The following is a 24221-nucleotide window of genomic DNA, read 5'->3' on the forward strand; positions in this document are numbered from 1 at the left end:
AGCAACCAGTGCATCTTGGACCTTTTTTTGGGCTGGGACAGTTCTTCACTGAGTGCGTGAACTCTCAGCACTCATCCACACTTCCCCATGTCCTGCTGCTTTTCCTCCGGGAAAAACTGCACTTTGGCTCTCAGTCGGAGCAAACGGCAATCGGGTTTTCCATGGATTGCTATTTGTTCCAATTTAGAGCTAAAGAGTGGGTTTTTCTTAGGAAAGGAGCAGGGCATTGGAAAAACTGCTCAGGCCTAGAAATTAAGGGTCAAGCCGAAAAAGCTCTCAGACCCATGCTTTCTAGGCATGGGGCAAGCAGAAGTATGAGTGAGCCTACAATTCTATTTAGTCTGGCTGTAGGGCACTGTCCAGGATTTCAGGGAATAATACAGTAATCAGTGTGCAAGGTTTGCCTGCCAATTCAGTTCCGATTTTGAAATCCTTCTCTTCCTGGAACAAATATTTATTTAGTTTTGGTGCATGTATTTCTCCTTAACTTTCAAATCTGTGTGGCCTGTTCTCTGCTCTTGCTCAAACTGTGTTATTATAGCAGAATTGACCCAATTATTACAGGAAAGGAGGATTCGATGTTCATGTGGTGTTGGCATTTTCCTTGTTTCCACAGCCCCCTCCCCGTTTCTTTTTCTTTTGCAAAGAGAACATTTTGGCCTTCTTAACTTGAAGGCAGAAAGGGCAACGGGCTTTCATTCAATTAGTTTCACGGTCTTTGTGTTGTGCAGTAGGGTTGCCAATTTTTCTTCTGCTAGCACTGTAACTTGCACTTTCCCTCATTAAACTGGCTTTATTAACAAGCTCTGCGGGAGAACTAGTTTTGGTCTTGATGGAGGCCCAACTGCAGCACAGTATTCCTTGGAGCTGCTGCGTATCTTGGCTCTGCATAGACTCAAAAGGTTCTGCTGGCTCTGAATAATTTCTTAGGTGTCAGCTTTTTGGCATGTGGGATGTTAAGACAGTTGGTCCACAGAGAGAGGGCACAGAAGCACTGTCTGACCCTCATGGCTCTCCAGTGCTGGGGTTGGTCTAGCATCAGATTTGGGCTGTAAAGAGCCTGTCTTCATGCTGTCAGAAATTATTTTAGCCCACACTTGCTGTGAGAGGCCCTTTGCAAGAATGACCTTGAGCGATGAAAGGGCTTTCTGTGACTAACAAAACGGATTTTGCTGTTTCTGTACCATTGTAGCTCATACCAAGTTCCAGCTTTTATGTGCTCTGCAATTCCAGCTGATTTTCCTATAAATGATTTTACATTGGAGAATACTTGATTTTCTTTATTCTTTTATGTAAAAAGTGTATTAATTTTCTTTAGAAAAAAAATTATATAACTATTGAAGTTTCTCAGAAGACAACAGCTTCTTATGTAAAATGTAAGGGGAAAATAGTTTTGTGTCTTTTATTTAGTTATCTTCCTTTATCAATTAAAGTTTAATAACATTTCCCCTGCTCCAATGTGTTTGGGAATGAGGGAGGGGGGGATTTAAGTGTTCTGTAAATGAGATCCACAAAGAAGGGCGAACAAAGGAGTTTCTTTAGTGACTAATTTCACAGCACCAGATTTGATGTTCCTTCTGCAAATGTCAGTTACGGTACCTGTAGCAGGTAAATGTAGGTGAACCACTGAGAGATGGCAAGGAGAAGCATAGTCTGGTTTTCCACAAACACACACTGTTCCTTTTTTAGCAAGGGACCACAGAGATAGGTATCATAAAGGATTGAGTCATCAGTTCAAAATGGAGTGCTTTATAGGCAGGTGGGCTAGTGGGGAGATGGGAATCCCAACGTGTTTCAAGCTAAAGCCCTTCCCTGGTGGGTGGGGGGAATAGTTCAATAGAAACTTCTCTTCAAAAAGCATGGCTGTGTGGCTTCTTTTACAGGAACATGTATAACCATGCTTTTGAACAGGAGTTTCTCTTGAACTAAATATCCTAAGATGGAGACCTTATTCTAGCCTAAAATGTATTGGTATTCCAGCCATCCCAACCACAAAAATGCTTGTTGTGCCTATTACTCAATTATTTATGCTCTCCATTGTTGGGGTGCTACCCAAGAAGGTACTGAAAATGCCATTACTACCTTGGTGATGAAAACTCTGGTCAGAGGTAGTCAAAGCTGGTCAAAGGCTCAAAACTGAAACTTTCTTTATCATGCCTCAGTATGGTGATTGAGATGAGAATGGGCTCTGATATTTCTCTTCACATTGTAACTGAGTTTTCCTTTTACTTCCCAGGTTCCCTGAAGAGCCCTGTGAACAAGACAGCACTTACCTTAATTGCCGTGAGCTCCTGCATCCTGGCCATGGTGTGTGGTACTCAGCTGTCCTGCCCACTGACTGTCAAGGTGACACTCCACGTTCCTGAGCACTTCATTGCTGATGGTAAGAGCACCGGCCTCACTGCTATGATGATAATTGCAGAGCCCTTCTCACACACCCCAAGCTTCCTAAAGATGTCATAGGCCATCTGGGGCAGAGGGGTTTGGGATCTTTATTTTAAATTGATCTAGCGCAGCATCTTGTCTCTGATTGTTAGGGTGGCAGAAAACCAGAGTGTGCAGTTTTTCATAAAGGGACTTTTTCTCAACTTGTTACTGCTGCTTAAATTTAAGTGTGTGTAATGTACATATTTGATTAGGAATATGTTATCTATAATTGCAGATACACACTTATAACAAAACAAGCAATGAAAATATAGTAGAAATTATTGCATTTATATTCCCCCACCCCCAGTAACGTATAAGGATTTCTTTAATCGTTTTTTATGTCCTTCCTCATGTAAATATAGTTTTTATGGCAAATATGAGATAAATAATCATGAGCTCACAATAACAATAAGAATTATCCATCATTCCCAATTTAAAAATAAATATACACTAATATATGCTGGCATGCGCTCAAGTAGATACCTACTAGTAATTATAATATGTACATTCAAATATAGAAAGGGGCAGCAAGATCTTCAGGTCATGAGTAATGGATGGTGGATGTTTATCCTTCCAACCTCGAAGAAGTCTTTGCTTCATTTTACTGCTTTGTTAAATGGCAGCACAATCAAATTTTACACTTGTGCTGTTTAGTCCAAGTTCCTGTATTTATACCATACTCTTCTGTGTGTAAGACACCCCCTATTTTGGGGGGCTCAAATTGCCAGTTGTTGGGCTTTTGGGGGGGATTACCCTGAGTTGTTCAGCTTTTTTTTAGGGGGGATTGCCAAAAATCACTCAACTGCACGCATCGCTAAATCCAACTTTCGTCTATCCCCTCACCGGCAGAAGCTGCCAGTCGCCCGCACAATTGCCGCAGCGTCAGCCAATCAACACCAACCATTGACGCAACAACCAATAACATGCACAATAGTTGCTGACAGCTGCAGCAGCAACCAATCAAATGTCCACCCTATGCACTACCCATGTATAAGACAACTCCCATTTTTTTAGCATGCTTTTTACAGAAAAAAACCAAGTCTTATAGAGGGAAAGTACAGTATTGGTAATATTTTTATATTGCCCTTCTCTTTAGGAATACTAGGACAGTGCAGCTGGTAGAGCAAGAGGCTCTTTATATTATGTTTGTGGGTTTGAGCTCCACGTTGGGCAAAAGATCCCAGCATTTCAGAGGGTTGAGCTAGATAACCTTTGAAGTCACTTCCAGTGCAGATTCTTTATGGTCTCCACCCATTCCCCTGGTCCTATCTCATTCTCCCAAAGTCCTCTTAATTAGGCCATTGGTTTTCAACCAGTCTTCCATGGCACCCTGGAGTGTCCTGAGGAATGTTCAGGGCAGCCCCTGGGCCCGTGCTTTCATTAAATTGCATCCCATATCTTCCTGCATTATCTCTCTCTCTTTTTCTTCCTGAAGAACATTCAAGGAAACCAGCTTTAACTTGCAGCCAATTATCTTCCTGAAATAAAACAATGGCAAAAAGTGGGGAAATGCTTTTGCATGACTCTTTATTTTCTTAAAATCTCTCTTTCCCCCCATTCAACAACAACAACAACAAACAAACAAACAAAAATCCTCCCCAGCTTCAGTTCCTTAGTTTTACACAGGGGTATTGAGAAATGCAAGAAAATAGCAAACTAGCTTGATGGTGTGTGCTCTATAAGGAAGAATTTTAAAATAACCCTGAAAGTGAGGAGTATCTACAGTGTTTTTCGCTCCTTCTACCCCCAACATCGCTCCACCCTCTTCTTCTCTACCTCCCCCCCCCCCCCCGCCCCGGCAACCTTCCTCCTCTTTAACAGTGACATAGCTTTATGGGAACAGGGAGAATGTTTCAAGAAAGCACCATGTCTGCATGTGTGTCCTGTGCTATCCGTTTCTCGCTTTCCTTTCCCACAATGGCAAAATATTTCTGCTTTTGATCTTGTTTTGCCCTCTCCAACCCCCCACCACCACGTGTGCACAAATTTCGGGAAAGGCAGGCTGGGGCTGCTATGTGGAATACGTCAGCTCAGCCCCGCAGAGCAGTGGCATTTCTTGGGTTCCCATTGACACATGTGCTGTCACTTACATGTGTGCCAAAAAGGAGCAGGGCAGAATGGGAAGGGGACAGTGAAATCCCCACTTACACGAGTCCTGTAATGGAACCCTAGTGTAAGTGGTTTGCCACAGGAGAGCTGCGGTTTGTCAAGGGACCTGAGGACTCAAAAATGTTGAAAACCCCTGAATTAGGCTGAGAGACGCTGATTGTCCTAACAACACCTAGTAAGCTGGCAAGCCCAGTAGGATTTTGAACCCAACTCTCCATTTTCTAAGCCCATCACTCTGACCACAGTACAACACAGACTTCAAAACTCTCTCTCTCTCTCTCTCTTTTGAGAGAGTACTGCGCTGTTTTGTTTATCTCTTCCTGATAGTAGTAGTATTTATGAATTTTTTACCCCACCCTTCCTCCCTAATGAGCCAAGGGCAGCAAACCCCAGAATGTTAACACAATACAATTAAAAAAAACAAACCCATAATAATAAAAGTGATTAAAAACATCTAAAAACAATTAAAATTACCTAAAACAAATAAAAGCAATTACATACCCTCACAGCTTATAATTTCCAGGGATAGTTATCTCATACATCAAATGCCTGGGGGAACAGGAATGTTTTAAAATCCTCCCTGAGCCTTAATGACGAAGGAGGGAGGGAGAAGTCACCATGAAAGCGTTCCAGGAGTCAGGACCCTGCCATGATTCTGGGAAGCAACCTTTGACAGCACCAACAATAGGACCTGTTAACAAATATTTTCAACAGTTTTTCAACTCCTAAAGTGTTTTGTGATTCATCCCTTGCTTTTTAATCTCATGCCAATCCTGCCAGGAATATGGGAAGTTGCCTCATAGAAGTCAGGCTATTGTCCACTTGGCCAGTATTGTGATTAGCAGCAGGGCTCCAGGGTCTCAGGCAGAAATCTTTCCCAGTAGAGGAGGCTGGGCCATTCGGGCAAGTGGGGCATTGCCCCACCAGTCTCAATCTGCCCTCAGCCACCACCACCCCCAATCTATGGAAAGTGCCATAGCTCAGTGGTGGAGCATTTAGCACACTCAGTCCCCAACACCTGCAGAATGAATGCTTCCTGCTTGAAACCCAGGAAATCTGCTGCCAGCAGATAATACTGAGCGAGATGAACTGGTGCTGTGACTTGGTGTAAGGCAGCTTTCTGTGCCCCTGTCTTTCTTCTTATTTAAACCAAACCAATGGTTGGGACTGCCAATGAGCGCCCTCCTCCTTAATCTCAGTATTGCCATTGTAGACCTCTGCAGAGAAGAGGATGGGGCCAAAAGTAGAAGTTGGTTCTGCCTGTCATTGGCTCTGACCTCTATGCCTTCTGCCCTACCATTCCTAATGGGCACCAACCACCACTGATCTTTTCCCAACCCCTGCTACTGGAGCCTTTCTAAACTGGAGTTTGAACCAGAGGCCTTCTGCATTTAAGACATGCATTTTGCCATTGAATTACAGGCAGAAAAACAGCAGCTTGCTACACACATCACCTTAGTTCTTCAATGTCCAAATGTAGCACTATTCACCATCCTTCATTGGGCTGACCTTGGAGTTTCTGTTTCCAGGCTGGAAGTTTGCTAGGCTGGACTTTTTCACTGAACTCATCACTCACAGGAATTACTCAATGGAGGGGACCGGGAGAGCAATGCAGTGTGTGAATCAGCCCTGAGGCACCCAGTTTTTTTGCTGCTAGTGCCTCACCATATCTGAATTGCGGAGAAAATGGTATTTGCCTTCAGGGCTCAGGAAGCCAGTCTATTTCAGCATCCTAGTGTCATCCGAAATGCTACAGTGTGGGCAGGAATGCCATGAAAGGAGAATTGAGAGTGGGTGGGGATAGACAGTTCTGCCTGGAGCATAATATAGATCTTTGCATGGGAAGGGCTGGTACATTTTATTTTACTTCCCTTCTACACCTTCTGCATAGATACTATCTATTTGGCATTATTAGAAGGTATGTGCTGATTTGTAAGGAAATCAGTGTATTTTAACAGCCTGTTATGGCAACTGTTCTTATCCAGTGCTCCAAGCAGCCGGATAGTGCTGTTGGGGCTAACAGGGGAATTTCCAGAACGGAGGAAAGGGTCACCTCCCCCACCCTTCACCTAAAGCAGAACTGGCTCCACTATACTGAACACATAGCAGCTGGTGGATGTGACTCCCCTGAAGCCCTTAATCATCAGGCAGGGATATCAGGGATCAGACAGTCCTTATGGGATCATGGACCTAAGTTGTAAAGGGTCTTGCAAATTAAATCAGTAAACCTTGAACTTAGCCCAGTAGCACATGGACAGCCAATGCAAGCTTTTAAGCACTGGTGTTGTGTGCTGGCAGTTGTCTGTCTGCACCAATGATATAGCCACAGCATTTTGCACCAACTGGAGCTTCCAAACCAATCTGAATGTTAGCCCCACACAGAGTGTGTTGCAGTAATGCAGTCTTGAGGTTGCCACTGCATGAGTAATTGTGGCCAGGCTATTCTCAGTCCAAGAACAGCTGGAGTACCAGCTGTACCTGGCAAAAGACACTCCTAGGCACTCCAGTGCTGCTAGCTAGGTAGTTTTACAATTATACAAGTGACCTCTGCTACTCAAAGACTTTGTCTTCTGGCTTAAGGTTTTGATGGTGTGTAGCAAAACTTTGATTGGTGGTGTGAGACACCTTCCCAATACTGTTTCTATTTTTAATGTTATGACTGATAAAAGCCTCATACCTTCACTTAGAAGCTGCTCATCTCTGCTTCTTTTTCTGGTTCTCAGATGGTGAACTTGCTAATTTCTGATGGGGAAAAGAATGAGATGCTTATGCATTAGTTGGGAGCCATTGCCACTTTCTATTGCTCTCCCCACCCCCAAGGTGAATGTTCAATGTTTCTTGAATTTAGCTGACCTTATTAGCCCAACATGCAGTGAGCACCAAGTTCAACTACTAAGGGCAAATTACAATTTTTTCCTTCTGCTGGGACCCTTCACTCAGTCAGTTCTAACCTTCACCTTTTTTCCTTCTTACCACAAGGGCAAATTAAACAGCACCCTTCTCTTTTGGATCAAATGTTTTGCACAAAAACTCAGAACAGAGCAGAAGCATGGAGGCACTATGCTCGTTTCTTAGTGGGTGGGTCACTGTTGCTTACCAGGATGGGTGAGGTGGAGAGGGTGTCATGCAAACACTCTAGCAGAGCCCATCTGGCACTGCTGCTGGTGTGTTTGCTTCCAGGGCTCAGAAGTCGGTAGAAGGTTTTGGGGCTGTTCCTCATAGCCACTTGTTCCTAGTGCAGGAGTCGGGAACCCTCCCCCAACCCCCAATGTTGCTAGACTCCAACTCCTGTTAGCCCATCATCATCATCATTTTTTATTTGTATGCCGCATTTCCGCAGTTAAAAAAACAATGCTCAAGGTGGCTTACAGCAGTGTTTCCCAACCTTTTTTGGGCAAAGGCACACTTGTTTCATGAAAAAAATCACGAGTCACACCACCATTAGAAAATGTTTAAAAAATTAACTCTGTGCCTATATTGACTATATATAAAGTAACTCTCTTTAATAGGAATCAAATAAACACAAAGAAAGTATTTTATAATTACTTTATTATGAAATAGTAAGTAAACAGAAATATGAAAAATTATAAAATACTTTATTCAGTGCGCCTTTTGTCCCTCTCCTCGAAATGCTCCAACTCAATGTTCCTCCGCGGGCTGGCCATTGGAGAGCCGTGTCGCCCACACCGCAGCCCAATACAATATGAACCCTCCCCTCGCAAGCGGCAACCCCTCCACACTCCCCACCTTAAGCCTCCACACGCGCCCTGCCCAAAGAGATGCCCGCCCGCGCGCAAGGTGATCCTTTACCTCAGCATCCCGCCCCCCCCAAAAAGGGCGGGAGACTGCGGTCCCTCAGAGGCTGGGCGTTAGGAAGAAGCAGCCGCCTTCATCCAAGCAGGAGCAGCAGCAGCTGTAGCTGTAGTAGCGCCAAGCTGTGTCGGGGACTCCGTGCCCATGAGGGGAGGGAGGGGAGAGAGAGGAGAGGCGAGAGGAGAGGCAGCAGGTCGCCCTCTTAAGTCACGCGTGCGCAGGCACCACCACGCATCCCTCGCGCCCTCTCGCAGAGCCCCTGCTCAGCACCTCCCGCCTTGGGGACGCCCGTCATGAGCCGCTGAGAGGCCGCCAAGCCTCCAGGCTGCTCCCATTCAGCCTTAGGCCTGCGCCCGCCTCGGGAAAAGCGGTGCTGGGAGGCGGAGAGAGAGAGAGAGAGAGAGAGAGAGAGAGAGAGAGAGAGAGAGAGAGAGGACGCCGCTGGCCGCGTCCCACCCTCAGTCAGTCGGCTCGGAGCTACTGAGGAGAGGGAGGTGGGGACGACGGCGCGGCTGTTCCGCTCGGGGCCAGCGCGCCCCCGCCCCCCTCTCCAGAATCCCCAACTAAATACGATGCGCTAAGGGAGGGGGGAGAACCCACCCACAAAGAGGACGCCTTTCTGCAGGGCGCCTAAGGCCTCTCGCCGCCCGACTCACCCGCCTCCCTCCCACGGCACACCAGGCAACGTCTCGCGGCACACTAGTGTGCCGCGGAACACCGGTTGGGAAACACTGGCTTACAGCATAACAAGATTTATATAATTACAAAAGTAATAAACAATAAATAAACCACATCAAAAAAAAAAAGACACAACCAAATGGGAAACAATTTCCACATAAATCAAAATCTAAAACTAAGAATACAGCATTAGTATCACAGTTTAAAATGACATAGGTAAAAAATAACAGCAATTCAAACAAAAACAAAACAAAACAGAGCCCTCTCTGTCCAGCAGCAGCAGCGGCAGCAGTCCTTTATAGAGCCCATCAGGCCCTGCCCTAGGTTAGGTGTTGAGTGGCAGGTCAGGGTCCCTAGGGTGCTGAGCAGGGGAGTATAGCATGCTGGATCAGGCCTTTGACTAATCTACTCCATCATCCTATACTCACAGTAGCCAACCAGATGCCTATGGGAAACCAGCAAGCAGAACATGAACACAAGAGCACTTTCCCTTCCTGTAGTTTTCTAGCAGCTGGTATTTGTAAGTACTGCTGCCTCCAACTGTGGAGGTAGAGCATATCCATCATGGCTAGTAGCTATTGATAGCCCTCTCCTCCATGAATTTGCCTAATCCTCTTTTAAAGCCTTCCAAGTTGGTAGCATCACTGCCTCCTGGAGGAGCGAGTGCCGTAGTTTGGCTGAGTGTTGCATGAAGACGTGTTTTCTTTTTTCTGCTCAAAATCTTCCGACATTCTGCTTCCCTGGACGCCTACAAGTTCTAGTGCTATGAGACAGGGAGACAAACTTTTCTCTATCCAATTTTTCCAGGCCATGCATAATTTTATAATCTTGTTTCCTGTCACCTCTTGCCTTTTTTTCTAAACTAAAATGTCCCAACCACGGCAACCTTTCTTCATATAGGAATAATTCCACCCCCTTGATCATTTTGGTTGCCCTTTACTGAACCTTTTCCAACCCTACACTATCTTTTTTGAGGTTATGAGAACTATACACAGTATTCCAAATGTAGTTGCACCTTATAATTGTATATCGGCATTATGATGCTGGTAGTTATCCTAGGTGGGGGGAGGGAAGTAAGGAAAAGACAACTGGAGTGGACTCTTTGGTCCTGGTTTCCACAATGGATCCCAGTGGTAGCATTTCTCTCTCAAAAACTGGCACATACATTCTTCTTCTTCTTTGACGATCACTCGTAGCCAAGTAAGATTGTCTTCCATAAACATGGTTTTAACAATGAGTTCGTAAGTGACTTTGGAGGCCAATTCTGGACCCACACGTCCTTCCACAGTGGGGACATTGGTTCCTGGGCAGGAGTTGATCACGGTGTGGATTTGCCAGGCGTGCCTTCCTCTTAGCAAAGTCCATGACACCTTTGGTAAAGGCTGTTCTCCAACTGGAGCGCTCGCAGGCCAGTGTTTCCCAGTTGTTGGTGTTCATACAAATCATCCAATATCCAGATGGGTTTTTATACACTCCTTAAATATGTCCCAACCTTTCCAACAGCAGCTGGAACCAAGCATAAGCCAACTGTATTGTCTACACTCACTGGCTGTGGCTTTTCAGAATTTCAGGCATAGAGTCTCTTCTATTCCAGATGCCAAGGACTGAGCCACTTTTATGCACTGCATGTTGCCAGGAGAACATAATTTAGGAGTTTTCCCGCTGACCTCTCCCATTGCTTTCTAAGCCCTAAGAGAATACATTTCCAATCAGTATGGAGAAAACTACTCTCCATTTTTCAAGCCCCAAATTGTTTAATTCCCTTTAAGAAGCTAAATTAATGTATTCAGTGCTGGGAAAGAAGTTAAACTAATAACACTTCATTGGGTGTTATTAAAAACTTCTAGCCCCAATGGTATCCCTAAATGGTTTTCTGTAGTTTGCTGTCAGAATGATTTGAAGCTGTTAAAGAAACAGCTCTCAGTGTCTCTGTTTGTCAAGGAGAGAGGCTCTAGAGGAGTTTGCATAAACTCAACCCAGCTGAAACACAGCAAGAGTTCGTGCATACAACTTTGACAAGGCTTTTGTGAGCGACAAAGTTCTGTCCCCAGTATTGCACTTCAATCTGGCTCAGCTTGAGCTAGGATGAAGAGGGCACTGGAAGAAAACACCTTACAACGCCCTGGTAAGAAAGTGAACATTTCAGAATAGGAGACAGCTGCTGATACTTCCAGCCTCACCTTGGCAGCTAAGGGTGCTGCTCCCCATTGAAAGTTCCCTACTCTCTCTCACACACACATACACGCATTTCAAACGATGTTTTACAGTGTCATTATAGATGCCATTCTCATTCTATAGCTAGCTGTTCCACCGGGCCCCCTCTCTTCTTTCTCTTTAGAAAAGTCATTATGTCTGAATTGGAAAACAGCCCATTTCTTCCCCATTTCCAAGGATATTAATCTGTTTTACTGGTATTTCATTGGCAGGCCTGTGCAAGTGTTCTGAATACTTGCATAATTTGCTCAGCTGCCTTTTTCCCAAAGGGACTGGGTTATAAGTGATTCCATTTTTTATTGTAATATTATGGGGACATGTTGGATTTCATTTTATTTCAGCTTCTTTTCTCCCATTCTATGAGGGAGCACATTTTAGTATTTAGAGGATGGTAAGACTGAGGGCTGGAGGGGGGGGAGAGAGATTTATACTACTAGCACAGGGGACATACACTCTATGTAAATTTCACCATTTGCCCCCCTTTCATTATCTTTTTTTAGTCTTACATACAGAATAGCAGTGTTGCATGAAGCATTTTATTTTATTCATTACCCCCATCAACCAACCAACCAAGTAAACAAACAAGCAACAGAGTTCAATCTTGACTATGTCTGTTTGAAACAAATCAACTTCAAACTATGATTTATGAAGCTGGCTTGTTTCAGCAAACCGTAGCTAATATTAACCTCAGTTACATGCAAACCCTTTCAGTTAACCAAAATTGAAAGCAAAACCTTTTGAACTTCTCCACATGGCCATGTTGGAGGAGAGGGAGTATACAAGCTCAGGTGGGAGTCTAAGCTCATTTCCATTCATAATAAGTTATGACTTACTATGATGTTTGAATGCCACCATGGTGCAAACCATGACGTGAAAAGCCTGTTCTTGCCTGATATTGTCCTTTATGTTTAAGATGCCATTCCATTAAATGGATAAAATTACTACTTACAGTTTCCAATCTTTAGGGCCACATTCCACCCAATTTTTACAGTGTGTGTTGTATAATAGGTTCCCCAAAGAACTTGAAACTCCACTCCAGTGTGAAATTTACAGACACACAATGTATGACTTCTTGAAGTTCTATTTTGTGGCTCACATCTGTTAGGGAATTGTTAATGTCTCACAAATGTTTAGAAGATGAACCCGTGGAACTTTGATCAGAACTAAAGATGCCTAGTGAGAGAGATGTTCCTATCTGTTCTGGGCCCCTTGAAAGCATTGCCATGCACACAAAACCTCTTGGGACCTATGTGCCATGCTTGTGTATTTTGGATGATGCATCAATCTCTGATGAAGAACATGACCTACTTATTGCAGACAAGCCATGGATGTAGCATGACATCTGAGACATCATGTGTGTCTTAGTAACCCAAATGACTTGAAGCTACACAAAATCCCTGATCACAGGCCAGAATGATGTGAGTGGGAAGGGCCTTTCCTCTTCCACATTAAAGAGTGGGAAAGAAGCAATGTTGGCACAAAATATTGGGAACTGCATAAGGTTACAGTTAAATGGAAATGAGTGCCAGCTCCAGAAGCAAAATATGGGGGAAGCTATTTGATTGGGGGCAGCTGTGAGGACTCATTCTGTGCTCATATTTCCTTAGTTCTGTTAATATGTTTGTTGGTTTTTGTGTCCTCTTTCTACTCTTTGAACCATCTCTGGGTTTGTGCAGCTGCTCCATCAACATGTCAGGGACAGATGGTCCCATTCCTGCTGGATGTGGCATTAGGGCAAACCAAGATTTCCTGGAACAGGCAGCTGACCTCTTTTTTTAATTATTGGCATAGAAGATTGCAGTTTCTGCATTTTGGCTTGACACCAGTGGCACCATGTCATTGAATTAGAGAATAACTTCCCTGGGTAAAGGGGAAAGCAAGGCATGGGTAGAAGGTACCTTGAAATGAGGAGGATTGTGGGAGGAAAGTAAAAAGGTAACCTGTTCTGCAAAATACATTATTTTTAAAAAATATTTTAGGTCTTCTATTTTTTAGCCTTCCACCTAATAGTTTTTTGGTGGGTTCAGCAGGTGGGAGGAGGAAAATGCATGCTTACTAGAAATAGATATGCAGATGCACAGGAGATAATCTTGAAACATTTGAGGGTATATCCTGCGCAGCTACAAATTTTCGTCTAACTGTGACTGCTAGAAAATTTCTGCCTCCTCCTCCTTCTTTATTATCATATTCATAGATGAATTTTAATATACAGTGGTACCTCGCAAGACGAATGCCTCGTAAGACAAAAAACTCACAAGACGAAAGAGTTTTTCGTTTTTTGAGTTACTTCGCAAGATGAATTTCCCTATGGGATTGTTTCACAAGACAAAAACGTCTTGCAAGTTTGTTTCCTTTTTCTTAAAACCGTTATTACCCAGGGTGCATTGCTTGAAGATGTGCAGTTGCGACTTGACTTCGAGGAGCAACTCATAGCACGCGGTGTGGTAGCCTTTTCAATGCATTCCTATGGGAATCCGTGCTTCGCAAGACGAAAAATTTGCAAGACGAAAAAACTCACAGAACGAATTAATTTCGTCTTGCGAGGTACCACTGTACACAGTAAATAAAATAAAATAAAATATTTGAGCGGAAGACTTAGATTACATTTTTTAAATGTCAGAAGAACATATAGAATGCATTTTTAATGCTTGGCAAAATGCTGTAAATAAAAACCATTTGAACTGAGAAAAGTGCAATCCATACGTGACTGCAGAAATTTGGAGAAACTGCAGGAGGCAGCTGGAGAGAGCCCTGCTAGATTGTGTGGCTGGTGCTAGTCAAAGCTTGGTTGTTGTTAAAATTGTATACTGCCCTATACCTGCAGATCCCAGGGCTGTTACAACATAAATTCACAATATAAAAACACAAATGCATAATAAAAACAAAAACAACCCAAGACCCGCCCCCCAACACATTTTAAAAGGGCATTTAAAAGAGGAATGTTTTTGCCTGGCACCTAAGGTTATAATGAATGTGCCAGGTGAATTTCCCTGGGGAGAGCATTCCACAAATGGGGAGCCACTGCAGAAAAGGCTCATTCTCATGTTTCCATCCTCTCAACCTCCTGCACGTGGCCTCAGAAGATGATCTCAGGGTTCGGGTATGAAGTCCCACAGAAACAGCAGTCTGGGAGTCCTCAACATTGCCTCCAAGATCAGCTCTGTCAGAGACACTGCTGGGCAAGCAAGATAGTGGTAAACCAGCAGAATCCCATATCTGTCCCGATTGATCAATGCCAGGAACACACACTCTAGATTCCCTTCCAACTGAACAGACAGCCTGGAGAGATTGGAGAGAGAGAGAGAGAGAGAGAGAGAGAGAGAGAGAGAGAGAGAGAGAGAGAATATCTCTATAGACCACAGCAACTCCCCCTCCCCGAGCCTTGAGTCTGGCCTGATGCTGCACTGAGTACTCAGGTGGGTACAGGTGGGTGAGACCAACTCCACCCTGTTCACCCACCCAGGTCTCAGTGATACATGCCAGATCAGCCTCCTCATTCATAATTGGATCATAGGTGGGGGAGGTCTTTCTACAAGCCAACCTGGTATTCTTCAAGAGCAGCTGCAGACCCAAGGGCTGGCTGACGTGACAACCACAGTTTCCCTTACCCAGCCTGCCCCAATACGTTTCCTGGGGTTTGCTGTTATGTCCCCAATTGTTCAGACTGATTTAATTTGCTTTTAATTGTTTTAATACTTTTAACTGTTTTAACTGTTTTAACCTTATTTTGTAAAGGCTCTTTGTATGATGTGCTTGGAGTGGGGGAGAGCAGGGGGTGCCCTAATTACAGTGGTTCAGGGTTGGAGAGTTGGGGCAGGCAGGGGACATAACAGCAAACCCCAACCTGAGGTTCATCTGGCTGTCTCAACTTCCAAGGCTGCAGTTAACTTCCAGGGTCCCACACAATAGAAGGCAGGGGGCAGGTCCTACAGGACTCACAGCAGGTGCTGTAATAAAGAGGGAAATGTCTTGACCTTACACTCCTTCGGTGTGCCATTAGTGCACTGGGTGCATAGCTTGAGCTTTCTTGGTGTCAAGCAGACCCCCCCTGCCCTCCCAGACTACTGAAGCAATCAGATTCTCAGTCTCCTGTGATTTCTAAAGTTTTGAGTAATGATAAAAGTGTCCTTCATTTCTCATAATATACTGCATTATATAATAACACTGGGGTGGCTGCAGATCTTCTAACATGGTTGTTAAACAGAAATATAAGGCTAACGGTTGGGATTGGAGACGCAGGGGCGGATGGATATAAGGTTGAGAGAGAACTCCTGCTCAGTCCAAATGATTAATCCTCCATGAATTTATTACATATGTCTCAGTTAAACTTGGCAATAAGCTTCTGTTTCATTGCAGTAAGCAAGTGTCTGAGAGCTGTGGGCTGGAGCAAAGGACACCAGTGGGCTGGGCTGGGAGTTTGTCCTTGCAGAACAGCAGCTTGAAATACGATGCCAATTAAAGCAAGGCCAGTGTTTTTACAACCCTCCTACATGTTATAGATGCTAGAAGAGCATTGCTGAATTTGTTAGTGAGAGAGACTGATAGGAGGGTGTGCAGCCAGTGGTGTAGCATGGGTGAGACTGCGTAGGACCGTGACCCCAGGCACATTTTTTTGAAGGGATTCAACCAGACACCCCCACAACGGGCTCCCTCATCAAGGCCAGAACTGTGGATAGGGAAGGTAGAAGAGAAGAGTTTGGATTTGATATCCTGCCTTTCACTCCCCTTCAGGAGTCTCAAAGCGGCTAACATTCTCCTTTTCCTTCCTCCCCCACAACAAACACTCTGTGAGATGAGTGGGGCTGAGAGACTTCAAAGAAGTGTGACTGGCCCAAGGTCACCCAGCAGTTGCATGTGGAGGAGCGGAGACGCGAACCCGGTTCCCCAGATTACGGGTCCACCACTCTTAACCACTACACCACACTGGCTGATGGACATCTGCAGTGGCAGAGATGGCAAATACACCCCAAGAAAAGCACTTTAGGCACATGCCTGCAAAGCCTATTACACCTGGATCAAAGCATTGTTCTAGAGCAGCTTTCTCCAGCCTACAACCAGGTGTAGTTGAGCTACAGCTCCCATCATTATCAGCCAGGATGGGGAAAGTTATGCTAAATATCAAATGATCAGCACTATTCTGTCCTACTATGGGAGGACTGGAATATTAATGCACTTTGTAAAGGTTAGTGGATATTTCTAGGAACTCTGTAGTAATGTTAGAATTGTGTTGTCTCATCAAGTTTTTGTTTGTTTCTAAAATGTATACCTCCCCACTTTCAGTGGCAATCAGCTTAATGCCCAAATCCATAAATAAAGTGATAGTAGCACATTGAAAATGACAAAACAGTAAAGGATAGAAAATTAATAACTGGCTGTTAAGGGCTTAAGAGTTTCAGAAGCTTTTAGGAATATGGTCTGATGGTTGGTCCATCAGTGTTCTTATCACTGACAGGCGGTGACTCTCCTGAGTTCAGGTAGAGGACATTCACAGTCTAGCAGGAGATGCCAGGCATCAAACCTGGGATCTTTTTGCATGCAAAGCAGATGCTGTACCACTGCAGTACGCTCCTTTACCTTAAGTCTTTAAAAAGTCATGCAAAACAGAAATGAGCTTGCCTGGTGCTAGAATTTACAGTGAAGGAGGCACCAGCTAGATTCCACAGGTGGGGCCCCACCACCAAAAAGACATTCTCCCTGGCTGCCACCTACCCTGATTCAAAGAGTGAGACTTCCCTGATAATATCCTCAATATATGCCAATGTGCAGGCAGTGCAAGACTTGGGGTTTTCATTAAAAAACTTTTTTTTCAGGAAGGGGAGTTTTCCAAGAAGCCAACCAGTGCTTTTTAGTGTGTGGGGGGGGGGGCGAGATCTGATAAATTTAACTATAAGGGCCTGCCTTTGCTGTACATTGTAATAAGAAGCTGTACAAGCATAGGTAGCAAGTTGCTGCTGTCTTCCTTATGAGCTTCGTCACCCAAGACCCTGACCCCCCCACCCCCCTCAGAGATCTTGAGGATAGATAAGTCTGGGTTCTTGAATCACCACAGGAATGCAGTCAGCAAGCTCCAGATGCAGCACTCTAACTTTCATTATTCCAGACTCCTGGCCATGCTGTCTGGGACTGGTAAAAATTCAAGCCCAACCTGGAGGGCAACACATTGGTTGTCCTGAGACTTCCACAGTGAATGAGAGAATGAGGCCTCTGTTTTCTCTGTTCTTGAGGATGCACCATTAACCTCGTACTTGAACGTCTCCTCAAACCAGCTGCAACCTAAGAGGACCCTTCTGCACACCAAGCTCTTTTGGAGCCACATGAGATATCCTGGCTGTGCTGGAAAGCACACCTGTATGACCCTGTTAACTGTTGAGCGGTCTTCTAGGATACCTGAAGGCCTTTTCTTTGTTGCACATGGACCTACTTCTCGCTGCAAAAATACTTAAATCTTCAGCTTCCTCTAGGCTGGTGCTGGAACACACATTTCTGCCTGATGCATTAAGCCCTACTGGGAGCTGTCCATGGTCCTGATAATCTTGCACTCTGATTTATATGTTGAAGGGCCTCACACCATATTAGGCCTCTCTCTTGCTATGTAGAAATATACTTGAAGGGTATATGTGTCTGAGATTAAGTGAGTTTGGAGGCAGGTGTTAGAACAAATTGTGCCATATATATATATATATATTTTAAAAAGAAAAGTAGTAAAAACGTTATTTCTCCCTTATGAGTGATTGGAGTGTAGCCTGGCCTTCTCTAATGAGAGGCTGTAATTGCCCTGAGGTTTTATATGCATCATGCATGACTATGAAATGCTAAATTAATGACAGAGCAGTGAAAAAACACAGGTTTGGTGTTGCTAAACAATGAGGTAGAAACAGCTGATCACTGGCCAGTAAGTTATATTTGAATGGGTCACTGACTAGCTGCCTGATGGTGATGGACAGGCTTAGTGAAGAGAAGGCCTTAAACCCAGTTAATGATAGAAATATTGGCTGTTGTGGAAAGCTGGACCTAAAAGACTAGGAAGCTATGCTGGTAAGATCCAGCCACATTGGTTTTGTATCTTGTGTCCAGGATGGCAAAGTGCTAAATAAGCCATGACTTCATTTAGCTCGTGAACACCATGCCATGATTGGTGTGCAGATGGACTTTAAGTGTTCCATCTGAAGATTGTTTATCTCTTTTCTCCACAACTGTCTCCACTATGATGCTCTCAAAATTTGATGCAGCTATTACCCACTTTCCCTTAATTTTCCTCTTGATCTTTGCAGACAGAAATGCTGGGCTTGGAACAACTTTGGTTGCGTTAATTAAATGTGTTGCTTGAAACTGTTTGTTTTGACAAACTCAATCTCTCTGTCTTTCACCTTTAGAGGTGACCCAGTGTTATGTTTGTTTTTTCAGGTGTTTACACCTGTGAGTGTCAAGTTCTCCCCTCCCCCACCAATCCCTCTGAAACAGTTGCTTGTTACATCTCAGAACTAAACAACCTCCAGTACATGATTGCTACAACTGTGTGCTGAAGACTGCAAATTGCACAGTAATTCACTCAGTATAAAAGATTAGCTTCCTGTTTGTTGACTTGGTTCATTGGCTTGTCATCCCATTTAGCATGTAAGAAATAAAAAAGTATTTATCTTTTGAATTAAAAAAGTTTACTGCTATAAAATTCCCCCTTTTCTTTCTTTACACTATAGCTTAATCCCACAGTACAGAGCAAATTAGATCACATTAATGCTTTGGATAGCATTCAGGTTTGATTATTGCAGTAACTTTAATGTGGGTATCCTCTTGAATACAGAACCTCCAGCTGGTTCAATTTTGCAGTTTGCATATTTATTATTGTATTTGTAATCAGCACAATCATAGAAGTATATCAAGGCAGTACAAAACATGCAAAGCCATAATAATATGAGTGAATGCACCCATGAAAGCATCATTAAAAACACCAATACATCCTGGAAGGTTATAAAGACAAAATAATATTCCTAAAGTCTATCTAAAAATGCAGTGGTTGCAATGTTGTTAAGGATAATTTACTGTAGGGAATCACCTCTCACCAATATTGGGAGACCTGCAAATCTCCAGCTGGGAGATCCTGAATGGATCCAGTACCAATGGAGCTTGCATTTGTCACCAAATTTAAAAGGTACTGAATGCAAGCCATACTTGCCAAGCAGTGCATTTTAAAGTTTCCTGGTTGTTCCTTTGCAGCCATGTCTTCACCTGTCCCACACTTGATGTAATATATCTCATTACGTGGGAATCACTACTAAATTGCAGGAATCACTACTAAATTGGAATGGTAGGAACATGTCACCTAGTGTGTGGACTTGTAGAACCTCAAGTGAGAAAAATCTTTGGGTTGTTTTTTTTTTTTTTAATAAAATATCAGAAAATAGTTTTGCACAGTAAATAAGCTAAAGGAAACAAAAGAAAACAACATTTTATTTAAGTTGCTTTTGGAAGTGCAATTACATATATATTGAAGGATATTAAAGGAGCGGGGAGAAGAATGGGGCGGAGAAGAAAAGGAAATGCTGCCAAGTATTTTGGGCTCTAAAGATATTTAACAAGAGAAAAGAACAAAGTCTGGGGCTGTTTCATCCGATTTTACTTGGCGGGGGGGGGGACCCACACACATTTTTTAAAGTCAAAATTTCAAGCCTTTATTGTAGAAGCTTTAAACAGGCTCACCGAACTTTGATGAAGTCCTCTGGATGAGGCAATTGAACTTCTGAAGCTGCTGTAGCCAGCTATGCTTTGATATAAATGTGGGACTAGAGAGAGGGAGGGGAAGGAATAATAAAACAAAACAAACAATGACTATGTCTCTCTGTGAACTCTTGTACAACTAAGAATCAGGTATGCTGGAGGCTGTGCAGACACCCAATTTCTTTGAAGAAGAAGCCTTTTTGCTATCTACCACACCCAAAATATATATTTTTTTTTTCCTGTGCTAGCCATCACTTGGTCTGTTGGTGGCTTAGGCACAATCTGCCACTGGTACTTTGCTACTGAAAGCAATTATAATCAGGTCTGTACTTCTGAATGACACTCATTGTTTTGAAAGATACATTATTGGATACCCTACACATTTTATCCATGGGCTCCTTTTCTTATTGGCTAAAAACTGAAATATAAGAAGGTAAGTGGGGGACTGTCACATCTGCAATGAAGTTTGAAGCTTTGTAGACAGTCTTCTTATTGCATAAAATGTTTCTAGTCTACAGAAGGGAATTGTTCATTCATTAAGATAATCTTCAGAGGTCCAGGTTTGCACAATCTCCTGTTTGCCATGTTGCTGTGACTAGTGGCTGCACAAGGCAGGTTCTTCTGTGATGGCATCTTGGTAATGAAACTTATTCCTTACCATATGTGCACATAATGCTAAACCAACATATGTTATTTGTTTAAATCATAAAATGCAAATTCTGGTGCACTCTGCTCAAGCATTCCCCTTTCACTCCTCAGTTATAACCAAACGGGAAACCAAGGACAAATGCATCATGGTTTGCGGTGAGAGAAACAAACGAAGAATGCCAGCTCAGTTGTCATGCCAATTCACATGGTTTGTTGCACCTGAATAGAAAAGAAGAGAAACAAAACAGATTTATGCATGTACACTTTATGGTTTAAACAAACCACACACCTTGTATTAGAATTATATGTGAACACCAGCATTGTTTTGTGGGTATATTGGACTAAGCCAGGGCTTCAAATCTGTGCTCCGCCATGAAGTTCACTGGGTGACCTTAGGCCAGCCACACAACATTTTCAGCATAACCTACCTCACAGTGTTGTTGAGAGAATAAAATGGGGTGGTGGGGTGGAGATGACCTTGTATGTAATTGAGCTCCTTACGGGCAATGTGGGATATAAATGCAAGCGAGCAAGCAGGCACAAAATAAAGTCAATTAAGACCCTATTATTTCAGAGAGTGTTTGGGATAATAGGCAACTCCCTACATTCTGCCCTTTTTCATCTCTGGTGTACTGTTGATGCTGTGCCCCTTGGATAGTGACATGGGATGTCAAATATTTTAAATAAAACAAATTAACCTGCGTCTGAGCTGGCCATTCCATCTGCAGGAACTAGCCTGGTCATTCAAAAGCAGAAGTTTGTGGGGGGTGGGTGGGGGTTGGCTTCTGAAAAGTTTATGAAATAAAAACCATTATTTTTTTTAAAGTCCTAGGTTTCTGCCATAAAACTTCAAGGTAATTGGAGGTCTGGGCCAGTGTTAACCATCTCAATTAGTTCCTTTGTTTTTGTCTCTTAAAGTTTTCCCGGCTTCTCAAGCTGTTCCAAAAAATCCTTTCCCAGTTTTTAGTGGTTTCCATGATGTAATTTTTTTGCAAAATGTGGCATTATGGCAATATCTCTCCCTTGTCCCAGTCACCTCTGATCTCTGCAGCAAAATTGTGAAAACAGCCTTATAATCAATGTAATTGGAAATCAGAGTTAATGAGAACCTTGGCATTCACAAAATCCCCAAAGTGATGTTGGGCTTCAGACGCTAGATAAGAAAATGATTGGGCTCAACTGAAAATCGATTTGCCTAATTAGAAGATGCATATTCCCACCAGCCCATGCGGGAAAGACACTTTAAACCCCCCCCACTAAGGTAAGACAACCTGTTGGCCCACAAATGGACATTTTCTAGGCTAGTGGTTCCCAATTAGGGGTCCGGAGACCCCTGGGAGTCTGCAGAACACACTCAGGGGGTCTACGGTATCATCCCCTGCCAGGGAACTCACTTATCTTGTTAATTGCACAGTGAATTAAATCCCCCCCACTAAATCTTTTTTGTGTTTTAATATCACAAATTTTATGGTCTGTTTTTAGTATTTCTAAAATCCTTTGCTTATTAGGGCCTGCCCTACATTTTATTGCTTTGCACAGGTAACTACCATAGAGTTATCAAAATTTTCAAAAGTAAGGGGTCCATGGCTTAGCTTTTGAAAAATACGGGGTCCTCTGTAATTAGCTAATTGGGAACCACTGTTCTAGGCAATAGTGTTCTATAATGAGATATAATAGCAACTCCCATTATTTTGTGAACTCTTTTATGTTCTTTGTTCATTAATTTCCACCTACAAACAATTTCCCACTCTGTATGGAGTTCAGGGTTTGCAAAAGTTCCAGTTTCTGGCCAATGTTATTACTAAAGATCTTTCTAAGACCTGTCACCCTGCCAGGTTGCTGCATCTCTGAGGAAGCGTGCGTAGAAGTTACAAACTACACATACCTTTACCACCTGATAACCCCTTAAAACAGCTAGAAAGCAGCTTTCTAGTTTTGCACATCTGGGGAATCCTTTTTGGCTTCTACTAAACTGGGAGCTGCCAGTGGTCACTCTTTTGTCCCTGTTCTATCTGCAAAGCAGGGAATGGTCTGTAGGAGAAGAACACATACCAACTCAGACAACCAGTCTACCACCTCACTATTATCTACAGTGGCAGTAGCACTCCATGCGCAAGGAATGTTCAGAGGCTCATTATTTATTTATTTGATCTTCCTAGGATCATGTTGTTTGGGATCTACAGCCTGGTTGCTGACTTATTATCAAACTAACATTTGCTCTGCTTTCTGTGGTTACCGCTTGCACTTGCAGGGAGCAGTTTTGTTGTCAGTGAAGGAAGTTATTTGGACATCTCTGACTGGCTGAACCCGGCAAAGCTCTCTCTTTATTATCAAATCAATGCCACGTCGCCTTGGGTGAGGGATCTCTGTGGACAGAGGACTACAGATGCATGTGAGCAGCTGTGTGATCAGGAGACTGGTAAGTGGAAACATGGTTGGGGTTATGGTATGAACCATAGCTGTCAACTTTTCCCTTTTTTAAAAAAGGGAAATTTCCTTATTCCGAATAGGATTCCTCGTAAGAAATGGGAAAAGTTGACAGCTATGGTATGAGCCACAAGAGACTGTATAAAAATGAGAGAGACATTACTTTGAGAACCACTGCAATAAGAGGGGTGTGTGGTTTCTGCAACCCTCTTTTCTTATGGCTGGTCTAGGGAAATCTTCCTAGGCTTCTGACATTTTGTCTTCTATTCACAAGTGCTATGAATCACGTAAAATATGTTTTTATTGAAAGATTTTCATGCATAACACATAATATCTCTGTTTATCAGTTCACATAGTTCTGTCTACAGGTCAGTTACATTTGGTGTGATACATTGCTGTCATAGGCATTGTGAGGATGAGGGAGAGAAAAATTTAGGGGAAGAGAGAGGGGAGACAGAAGTGGAGGCAACACTTTCCCTTCTTTTGCATAGTGTTTGGGGGGGTTGTGTCAGCATCACATGGATATGTTCTTCATCTATTCATTTATTAGTTTTCATTGATGTAAGAGATTGGGGAGCCCAGGGTATAGTTGGTTGCATTCAGTTGATTGCAGTGAGTTTTGTTTGTGTGTGTACTATGAATCACTGTTGTGGACACCTTGTCCTTCACTTGGTGATATATTTGCAAACCTACGGGGTCCCCTACAAGCAGTGAATAAGGTGGCGGGGGGGGGGGGTTGGACGACTTCTAAATTTCCTAGTTGGAAGCTCTGGACAGATTCACTTTGAAGACAGGTTGGGAACAGCCCATGCAAAGAGGAGTTTGAATTGTCAGTTCCCCCCGATGAATTCTGAAAAAAGCTGCCATGGATGCTTTCTTAATGAAGATGCTGGTTTAGATGTTGCACTGGCAGAGTGGAAACTTCTTTCCCTAACTCACAACACAGTTTTAGCTTAAAGACCTGCTTAATGGACACATGGGTCCTTTTCACTTGACAGTCTTTCCACAGTCCTGGGTGTATGGTGTCTTCATGGTAGAGGCCTGAACAATTGTACAAAGACTTAATTTAAATTGTACAAAGGCTTGTTCAGGAACACCATGGGATGAACCCACAATAAAACAGTTCCTGTGCCATTGCTGTAATGTCCAAAGGACACTTGAGTAGAAAGGCAAGCTGCCTTAGTTCTGGT

General features: G+C 43.4%; 1 protein-coding gene across 2 annotated transcripts in view; it reads left to right on the top strand.

Moving 5' to 3' along the window:
- ASTN2 (astrotactin 2) overlaps positions 1 to 24221 on the top strand; it is a 664383-nt gene that overhangs the window by 329079 nt on the left and 311083 nt on the right. For both annotated transcript variants that reach the window (XM_081896297.1, XM_081896298.1), the window contains exons 6-7: positions 2237 to 2383; positions 22856 to 23023. In XM_081896297.1, the coding sequence (XP_081752423.1) occupies positions 2237 to 2383; positions 22856 to 23023 (315 nt within the window). The remainder of the gene's footprint in view (positions 1 to 2236; positions 2384 to 22855; positions 23024 to 24221) is intronic.

This window comes from Podarcis melisellensis (assembly GCF_964234715.1).
Source record: "Podarcis melisellensis genome assembly, chromosome: Z".
In the NCBI taxonomy this organism is placed as follows: domain Eukaryota; kingdom Metazoa; phylum Chordata; class Lepidosauria; order Squamata; family Lacertidae; genus Podarcis; species Podarcis melisellensis.